The 10,017-nt window shown below is 43.3% G+C and overlaps 1 protein-coding gene across 1 annotated transcript; it reads left to right on the plus strand.

The window, feature by feature from the left end:
• Positions 1-271: 271 nt before the first annotated feature.
• On the plus strand, positions 272-4,165 carry LOC123053049 (cysteine proteinase 1). The gene is made up of 4 exons (XM_044476431.1): positions 272-827; positions 915-1,034; positions 3,316-3,559; positions 3,632-4,165. The coding sequence occupies exons 1-2, from the start codon at positions 342-344 to the stop codon at positions 933-935; spliced, it is 507 nt and encodes a 168-aa protein (XP_044332366.1). The 5' UTR covers positions 272-341; the 3' UTR covers positions 936-1,034; positions 3,316-3,559; positions 3,632-4,165.
• Positions 4,166-10,017: the final 5,852 nt, after the last annotated feature.

The following is a 10,017-nucleotide window of genomic DNA, read 5'->3' on the forward strand; positions in this document are numbered from 1 at the left end:
GGCATAAAATTAATGGTCGAACGTCTGCATAAGCAACTACTCCTGAAAATATCAGCGCCGCTGATGAATCAATCCACCCACCCTGCCACCGGCTCTGTAGTAATACTACGTCACCATTAACGACGTCGTTCTCACAGCAGCCGGAGTGAGCTGATCGCCGTTCCCGCTCTCCCCAAGCATTTGCAACCGAGCACGAGCACAAAGCAACCACGCAACGCAAGCAACTCCAACGCCGTACACCACAACGACCCGCTATAAATAACCGGCGCAGGCAACCGAGCCGAAGCCACACACGCACAACGCAAGAAACCGCAGGAAAAATAATACCAAGCCGACCAATCATGGCTCGCCCCCGCCTCCGGCTGCTCCTCCTCGTCGCCGCCGTCCTCCTCCTCCTCCACCCGGCCCTCTCCTCGGCGTCGGAGGGGCTGGAGGACCCCCTCATCGAGCAGGTGGTCGGGGGCGACGCGGAGAACGAGCTGGAGCTCAACGCGGAGGCGCACTTCGCGACCTTCGTGCGGCGGTTCGGCAAGTCCTACAGGGATGCCGACGAGCACGCGCACCGGCTCTCCGTGTTCAGGGCCAACCTCCGCCGCGCGCGCCGCCACCAGCGCCTCGACCCCTCCGCGGTGCACGGCATCACCAAGTTCTCCGACCTCACCCCCGACGAGTTCCGGGAGCGCTTCCTCGGCCTCCGCAAGTCCCGCCGGAGCTTCCTCAAGGGGATCTCCGGGTCGGCGCACGACGCGCCGGCCCTCCCCACCGACGGCCTCCCCACAGAGTTCGACTGGCGCGAGCACGGCGCGGTCGGCCCAGTCAAGGACCAGGTCCGCCTCTGATTTCATCTTTTCTTGGATTCGGTTGGAACATAGGCAGGTTGATTTGATTCCAGCCGGTCTTTCTCTTCTCTTCAGGGTTCGTGCGGGTCGTGCTGATCCTTCAGTACGTCGGGGGCGCTGGAGGGTGCCAACTACCTCGCCACCGGGAAGCTGGAGGTGCTCAGCGAGCAGCAGCTGGTCGACTGCGACCACGAGGTATCCATCCCATCGTAGAATTGCCCCGCTACTAGATTTTTCGTTCTTGGTGAAAGAAAAATAAAATGTAGGGACAATAGTGGGTCTACTGATTTAATTAATGTTATTATAGGTGGGTCAACTAAATTGATTAACCTTATCCACTTTGCAGTAAAGAATCAATACAAATTTGCTTGCTTGTACCCCAGAAAGTATTCATAGGCTGTAACTGCAAACGCACCAACCAGATAAAATACTCCCAACTTCTCTTGTTCAATGTTTTGTGCTAATTGTTTTTTTTTCAATGGTCCTAAGTAGCAACTGACTAGTGGTTACCGAGATTTGAACGAGTGGCAAAGCCAATATGCGGGCACAGGGGAACTATCCTCTCTCAAGCAAGATATTCCTTAAACAAAGAGGCAGTTCTTTTCTTTACGGTTAACTAGATAATTGCTCGTGCATTGCAACGGAGGGCATAAATATTCTAGTAGCTTAGTCCGTGATTCACCCGCCCATGTTAGTGTGATTGTTTAAGAAAGTATGATTTTATTTGGTAAACCCTTATTTGGTATGATCATTTATTGGCTTACAAAGAAATCATAATTATATTTGGTAAGTCAATAAGAGGTGGGACAGTTGATGCCGTTTTTTCAGGAAAAACGGTGAAAAAATCAGAGATGGGAGGAAAAAAAATAAAAAATGCAAGTGGCGAGGAGAGGGAGGGAGAAACGTAAGCCTTACGTTCTTTTTGAATAGGAGAGAAAACAATAGATATATTTCCACTAGAAATTTAAAATCCTATGGATCCTGATAGAAGAACCTCAGTTATGAGGGATGCACCAGAAACGGTGAAGAAACGTAACCAGAGATGCACTAGAATTTGTTAAAAATATGTCAAACAATCATTTGGGGAGTGTAATACCTGAATTATTATCATCTGGAAGAAAAGTATACTTTTCGTCCCGTAATTCTTGACAGAGTCTAGGTTTGGTCCCTCAACTTCAAAACCGGACAACTTGCACCCTTAACTACCAAAACCGGACAAGATTCATCCCTGGTAATGGTTTTGACCGGTTTGGGTGCTGTCCCACCCTGGTTTTGACCGTGCCAAGTCGAATTCGCGTACTTTTCCCAAGTCTACTTAACGTTTTCAAATTCGGGTACTTTTTTTAAATATGTGAACCTTTTAACTTCGTGTATTTTTTTCAAATCCGCGTACTTTTTCCAAGTTCACATACGTTTTTCAAATTCGCATACTTATTTAAAGTTCATGTACTTTTTTAAAATTGACGTACTTTTTCATATTCACGTGCATTTTTTAAAGAGTATATGAATTTGAATATTTTATGCGAACTTCAAAAAGTATGCAGATTTGGGTTTCTTTTACGCAAATTAGAAAAAATATGTGGATTTGAAAAAAATTATGTCAACTTGAAACAAGTATGTGAATTTGAAACGAAGTTCATGGATGGGAAAAGGAACATGGATTTGAAAAAATAAACAAACTTTAAAAATTATGCGGATATGAAAGAAGTATGCATTAAAAAAATCATGAATTTGAAAAACTACGCAAATTTGAAAATAGTTCATGGATTTGAAAAAGTATGTTTATTTTTGAAAAATATACGTGACCTTGAAAAAACTACGTGGATTTGAAAAGAGTATGTGAATTTCAAAAAGTTCATGGATATGAAACAATTACGCAAATTTTAGTCAGCACCGGTCAAAACCGGGGTTAGTCAGCACCGGTCAAAACCAGGGTTAGTCAGCACCAAAACCGGTCAAAACCGAGACCAGGGACGAACTTTGTCCGGTTCCGGTAGTTGGGGGTGCAAGTTGTCCGGTTTCGAAGTTGAGGGACCAAATCTAGACTTCACCAAGAGTTGAGGGACGAAAAATGTACTTTTCTCCAACTGGAACAATCAGTCAGTCACGCCATAGTATTTAATTTTGTTACTGACAAGCAGCTTACTATATATTCTGTGTGGCCAATTAATCTTGGTTGGACCTGGACAAAATTCAAACTTACACCAATGAGGCGCTAAAACCATTTTCTGTTGTGTACTACGAACCGAGCCATTTGCCAGTCTGTAACTCTGTACACTCATTTCTTCCATACCTTTTTGGCGTTATGAATGAAGTCAATTGTCTGATGGACGACACTGACGCTCAATTTCCCTCCATTTTGCAAACCATTTCACTTGTATTAGTATTGATACTATTGAATTGATCCCTGCTGGCTTCCTATTCTTTTTTTAAGGTGTTCAACTAATATATGTTGTTCTCTTGTCATGGACTGCAGTGTGACCCGTCAGAACCACGCGCATGTGACGCGGGATGCAATGGTGGCTTGATGACTACAGCTTTCAGCTATCTCGCAAAAGCTGGTGGCTTAGAAACCGAGAAGGATTACCCGTACACTGGGAAGAACAGTGCCTGCAAGTTTGACAAATCCAAAATTGCTGCTCAAGTTAAGAATTTTAGTACTGTTGCTATTGACGAAGATCAGATTGCTGCTAACCTTGTGAAACATGGCCCACTTGCAAGTAAGAATCCAAAGCACTTGCATATTTGATCATGGAAATTACTGTGGCTGATGCATACTTCTCTTCGCGCAGTTGGTATCAATGCAGTATTCATGCAAACGTACATTGGTGGTGTCTCATGCCCATACATCTGCGGAAGGCATCTTGATCATGGTGTTCTCCTGGTTGGCTATGGATCAGCTGGTTACGCACCGCTCCGCTTCAAGGAGAAACCATACTGGATCATAAAGAACTCATGGGGCGAAAACTGGGGCGAGAGCGGGTACTACAAGATCTGCAGGGGTCCGCATGTCAAAAACAAGTGCGGTGTCGATTCCATGGTCTCCACGGTTACCGCCATCCATACCTCTAAGAAGGAATAAGATCTTCTAGTACTCTCGGTCTGGATTGCCTATAGACATGCTTGTGTGCCAGGACTAGGTATTCCATGATGGTTATTCCAGTATTGCTTTGCAATTTGTAACCAGTAAATATGTGAAACTTCTCTTGATTGCTGTAATGTATCTCTGGGTTGCTATGTATTGCTACGCAGTTCTTGGAACATGGTAGCAGATATTTGTTGCCATCATTAATGTATATAATCTGGTGTTCTGGTTGATCATTGAATATGTTGTGCAATGCCATGCTATAAATTAATAGTATGTCTGATGATGATAATGTTTCACTGGATCTAGAGGAGGCTGCCTTCGTTTTCAACCTCTTTCTAAAAGAAGAAACATTCAAGGACACCCGATATGATCTGTGTATAAAGTAAATCGATAATGGGAAAATTGTGGTAAATTGTAACAAAGTTTTTTTTGGGGGGAGGAAAACAACATGACTGATGTGCAGTTTTATTCATTTTCAAATAAAAGAATGGAAGAAAAAGAAAGAAAAGAAAGCAAAACAAACTGTACCCAAAAAAAAGAGAACAACAGACAAGCATCAACATCTAAACTATCTGAAATCTTGGACCAGCCTTCAAATGCAGAGGTCTTTTTTTTTGACAAACCAAATGCAGAGTATCTCTTCTTTTTTTCTTTCGAAACCGAGGCAAAAGATTTGCCTCATCGATTAAATAAGAGGAGAGTAGAGTTACAGAGTGTTACAAAAGGCCGAGAGAACGGCATGACAATTACTCACGTAATACAAGTTTCCCTAATCCCCCCCCCCCCCCCCGGTAGTAACCCAAATGTTGGCCTCATCCACAATAAGCTTTAGGAGGATTGGTGGCGGTGCATTCTTGTGACGGAACATCTAGAGTTCCTCTCATTCCATATTGTCCACGACACAAGCATGGTAAGAGAGGCCATGGTGCGTCGATCTGGATTGCTCAAATTGGTTCGCGTATCCCACCACTCCAAAAGGGATCCCGCAAGGTGCCAGTCATTAGTGTCCATGTGCACAAGGCCATATTTATCAATGATCAAACGCCAGAGCCTAGAAGTGAAGCGGCACTTAACGAAGAGATGGATGCCCGTCTCCTGCTCTCGCTTGCAGAGGGGGCATAGGCCACAGTTAGGCCAACCACGCTGCTCAAGCCGGTCGGCGGTCCAAATCCGATCTTGCAAGGCCAGCCAAGCAAAGAATTTGACTTTCGGGGGCGCCCACACCTTCCTCACCATGAAGTTCACGGGGGATAGAGTCAAACCAAGGAACTACACCTTGTACGCGGTTGACGTCGAGTATAAACTATCTGTAGAGTGTTTCCATATAATGTCGTCCTCGGAGTGTTCGTCGAGCTGGAAGTCGTGAATGAGCATCCAGAGGGTAAAAATGTGTGGACGTGGTGGCCGGTGATGACGGTGTCTTGTCTGATCTTTAGCATCCAAGCATTCCCCTTGAGAGCCTCCCGCACCTTCCAGTTCTTTCTCCTCGAGACCTAAAAAATGAGTGGTCCAATTTCCTTGGGCTTGCGACCAAGCAACCAAGGCGAATCCCAAAAAGGCATTTTGGCTCCATTGCTCATGATGTTAGTAGTGGGGGAATAGAAGAAATCGTGGTCCTCCGCGGTACAAGGGGTACCCAGTCCCACCCACAGTTTGCTCGGCTCTTTCCATTCAAGCCAAAGCCATCTCAGTCTGAAGGCACGAGCAAACTTGTCGGTATTGAGGACATCCAGGCCTCCATAGCTTGTAGGTCGGCATACTATGTCCCAGTTGACTTTGCATTTCGCACCGGTAGTTTTGTCCGAGCCAAACCATAGAAAAGCCCGCTCGATCTTGTTGAGGTTGTTGAGGGAGCCCCGTGGGACAATGAGGGGTGTAATGGAGTGCACAGCCTGGGAGGTGATGATCGAACGAACAAGGGCCGTGCGCCCAATGGTGGTGATGTTTTTCCCGTCCCAGGTGACCAATTTCCCGACCGCCTTGTCCTCTAGGTATTGGAAGTCAACTTTCCTTAGCTGGCATACTAAGAGCGGGAGACCCAATTATTTGATTGGGAAGGATCCCTTGATGCCGGAGTACTGTGGAGGATGTGCATTAAATCAAGGTTGGCGCATTGGATGGGCACCACGGAGCTTTTATGGAAGTTGGTGCAGAGGCCTGTCACATCACCAAAGCCCTTTAAGATAACAGATAAGTTGTCGATGTCTCTCTTGATCGGTGCCACAAAAACCACAGCATCATCAACGTAGAGGGAGTTTCGCACCATGGCACCTCGCCCTCAGATCTTATGAAGGACGCCCTTGCGCATCACAAGATCGAGAATCTTGTGCAGAGGGTCAATTGCAAGGACAAACAACATCAGCGAAATAGGGTCTCCTTGGAGAAAGCCACGCTCATGCCTGATAGGGGAACCAGGCAGGCCGTTGAGGAGGAAACGCGAGGTTGAAGAGGAGAGTGCAAGACTCCGACCCTCTTGTTCAAACTCGACACTAAAAAGGCCTTCAACTCTGTCAGATGGGAATATGTTTTGGACCTTCTGCAACGCATGGGGTTTCCGGATAAATTCCGGAATTGGATTGCAGTATTTCTTCTTTTGGCTCTGAATAAATCCATTATAACTCCTCTCTAAACTTCTTTCGGCAGTGGTATAAATTTGGAGTAACCCCTTTGAAGATGTAGTCATAGCGTGTGATCCAAATTGTCAATGCAGCTAAAATGATAATTTCCAGGGAAAAAGAAACATCCAAGAGCTACTTGAAATTGTAACAAAGTTATTTTGCTTTTCGATGAGTTGGAGGATGTCAGGCCCTATCACAAAATGGAGCTTCACGAAGATCAGGAAGCGTAACTTTTCTCATGTGCTTGCTTATCAAAAAAGAATTTTTGGAGGAACCGTTGCACCGTTCGGTGGGCTCCTTGGATATGAGCAAGACACTATTGCTTGGCTCAATGCTCGAGATGAGAGTATTTAACAAAAAAAAAAGAAAAACTACCACTACCGACGTTCGATCCCATAGAACTACCACAGTTTGACCGTCAACAAAAAAGTATCGCTTTAAGCTAATTTTTTGGCAAAAAACTACCACTTTCGTTTAGTGACCGTTTTGTCGATTTTCAACGAGATTATGACAACCGTGGCCCACACATCAGGAAGCATGTGCCTAACGGCTAACGGAGCTTGTCTGACCTGGTCGGACCAGGTCAAAGCAGCCTTCTTCCACTGCAATGATTGATGTAATGTTGGGTCATGCTGATATCTGCTTGGTGCTTTATTTATGCATATGCATGTGTTTGCCATAATATTATCTCAATAGTTATCTTTTATATTCATGGGTAGTCGTATTTATCGTGATGTCCACCTTATTACCAACATATGAACCTGCATGTATTGTTTAAAGTCATATGTGGGCGGGGGCCATCTTATCAAAAAATTCAACTCAAATAAAACAAAAAAATCTTCAAGTCTCAAAGAATCAACACCCTTTTCATATTTGAATTAGGAGGGCAGGGAGCACTCATGTCCGTACCGTTCACCAAGAGGCCAATTACTGAAACAAACTTGATAACGGACATTAATCCTCACTCACTGGTACGCGTCGGTGCTATACAAACGGTTTTAAACCCCTTTCCGCGACGACATTTGGAACCGTCGCCTAGTGAGTGACGGTGATAGGGGGGTCCTTCCCACACGATCCAGAAACCGTCGGGGATATGCCCTCCTGGCACACACGCTCGGCAAAATGAGGTCGTGTGCGACCGGCGAGCGCTCAAATACGGAAATACGTATAGTAGAGCTAAAAAATACAATTATACAGGCAAAATTGTTTCCGGTCGCAAGTACATCCCACACAGTCAGTCCCCGCTAAATGTTTCTGTTCGTATGTACATCCCACACAGTCGCTCCAAGTAAAACGTTTCCGTTCATAGGTACATCACACACAATTTTTCCCGTTAAATCGTTTGTGATAGCGTTGCCATTGCACACGATATTAACAATTTTCGCATCACACATGGTACGTAGAAGAAACTGTGTGGCAAAGGCTGTCCATCACACACAGTTTTTATGTGGTAAACGTTTGCGCAAGGTAGCCTAATGCAAACAGTTTTCAAGAGAAAGTCGTGTGTGATTTTTCATTGATCCAACACGGTTTATTCCTAAAAAATTTGTGCGTTGCCTGAGGTCATTGCCCACGGTATTCTTTTCGATAATCGTTTGCAATAGCAAAACCCAATTAGCAAGCTAATTCACCATTAGCAAGCTAATTGCCCTATTATTAATAATCCATTTATTAATCTAATTGACATTCATATTAAGCACATAATATATTTCATTTCCATATTAAGGAAGCAGAATTTCATAATTGAAATACATTAGAGTACAACATGATATAGCTTCAGCACTCAGCTATCCCCATTACACAACTGCACCAGCACCAAGTTTCACATGCAACATGTAGAACCTTTCAAAATTAGCATCATAGACGGTATATAGACAAATGCATCTCATCTGGAAAACTGCTGAAGCGGAAGGCGAGTATTGATCCTTCATTCATGTTGAAGGTCTTTGCAACTTTAGGCCAGTGCCTATGGATGATTGACCGTCCGTCCTTCGTCCTCTTCAGAAACACTTGAATATTGAACCGTGGGTGTTGTATGAAAACATTCTTCGCCTCCTGACCATAGAGCTGGTTTGAGAGGTAATCATCAGTGAACTGCTTTAGAAAGGCCTGAAAACAAGGATGTGCATAAATATCTTCTCTATATTGGAAATGGGGCAAGGAATAAAAAAAAGGCAAGGTATAATAGTTAGTACCATCTTGTAGTGTACTGATGTCTTCTTCATTGTGCAGACAAAGATCTTGTTGTTTTTTGTCGCTAATTTTTTTATCCTAACAATCTTTCTGAGTTTCTTGGCTTGATTGATATTCATGGACAACTCATTTCCCCATATGCAAAAAGGGTCGAACAGTGGGTCAAAACCTGTGACAGTAGGACCTACATGTGCAAGACCAAATTGTTAAAAACCTAAATATTAGAATGGTTCCTGCAATTGCACAATAATGTGCTATTAGACAACGGACCATGCACGTGCAGTTAACTAAACACCACAACAAATGAACCAAACGTTAACTGAGTACCACATTGCACAATATAAAATACTCATAATAGAAGATCAGACAGTTAACCAAACCAAGGATGCTTAACAACTTGGAAATATATAGCAATTCTATTTGTTTCTCATGTATTTAGTACAGCCAAATTCGATTTATTTCTCACATGGTATACAATAACAGAATGCAGCCACAACAATTAAACATCGCATTGCAGAATTGAACCATGCAACAAATGAACTAAATGTTAACTGAGCACCACATTGCACAATATAACATACTCCTAATAGAAGATCAGACAGTTAACCAAACCAAGCATGCTTAACAACCTGGAAATATAGAAATTGTATTTGTTTCTCATGTATTTAGTACAGCCAAATTCGATTTATTTCTCACATGGTATACAATAACATAATGTAGCCACAACAATTGAACATCGCATTGCAGAATTGAACCAAACAGTTAACTAAACACCACAACAAATGAACCAAACGTTAACTGAGCACCACATTGCACAATATAACATACTCCTAATAGAAGATCAGACAGTTAACCAAACCAAGCATGCTTAACAACTTGGAAATATAGTAATTATATTTGTTTCTCATGTATTTAGTACAACCAAATTCGATTTATTTCTCAGATGGTATACAATAACAGAATGCAGCCACAAAAATTGAACATCACATTGCAGAATTGAGCCAAACAGTTAACTAAACACCACAACAAATGAACCACATTGCTTAATATAACATACTCCTAATAGAAGATCGGACAGTTAACCAAACCAAGCATGCGACAACTTGGAAAATTGCACCCTGAAGAATTGAACATCACATTTGTAGAATTGAACCAAACAGTTAACTGAACACCACATTGCACGACATATAGAACATATACTCTAGAGCAGAAGATTGCATGGTAAAAGTAGATAGCACAATTCACTAGAATTTGTTAAGGAAAGGCAGTAGCTAGCAAA

Source organism: Triticum aestivum, chromosome 2D, assembly GCF_018294505.1.
Source record: "Triticum aestivum cultivar Chinese Spring chromosome 2D, IWGSC CS RefSeq v2.1, whole genome shotgun sequence".
Taxonomy (NCBI): domain Eukaryota; kingdom Viridiplantae; phylum Streptophyta; class Magnoliopsida; order Poales; family Poaceae; genus Triticum; species Triticum aestivum.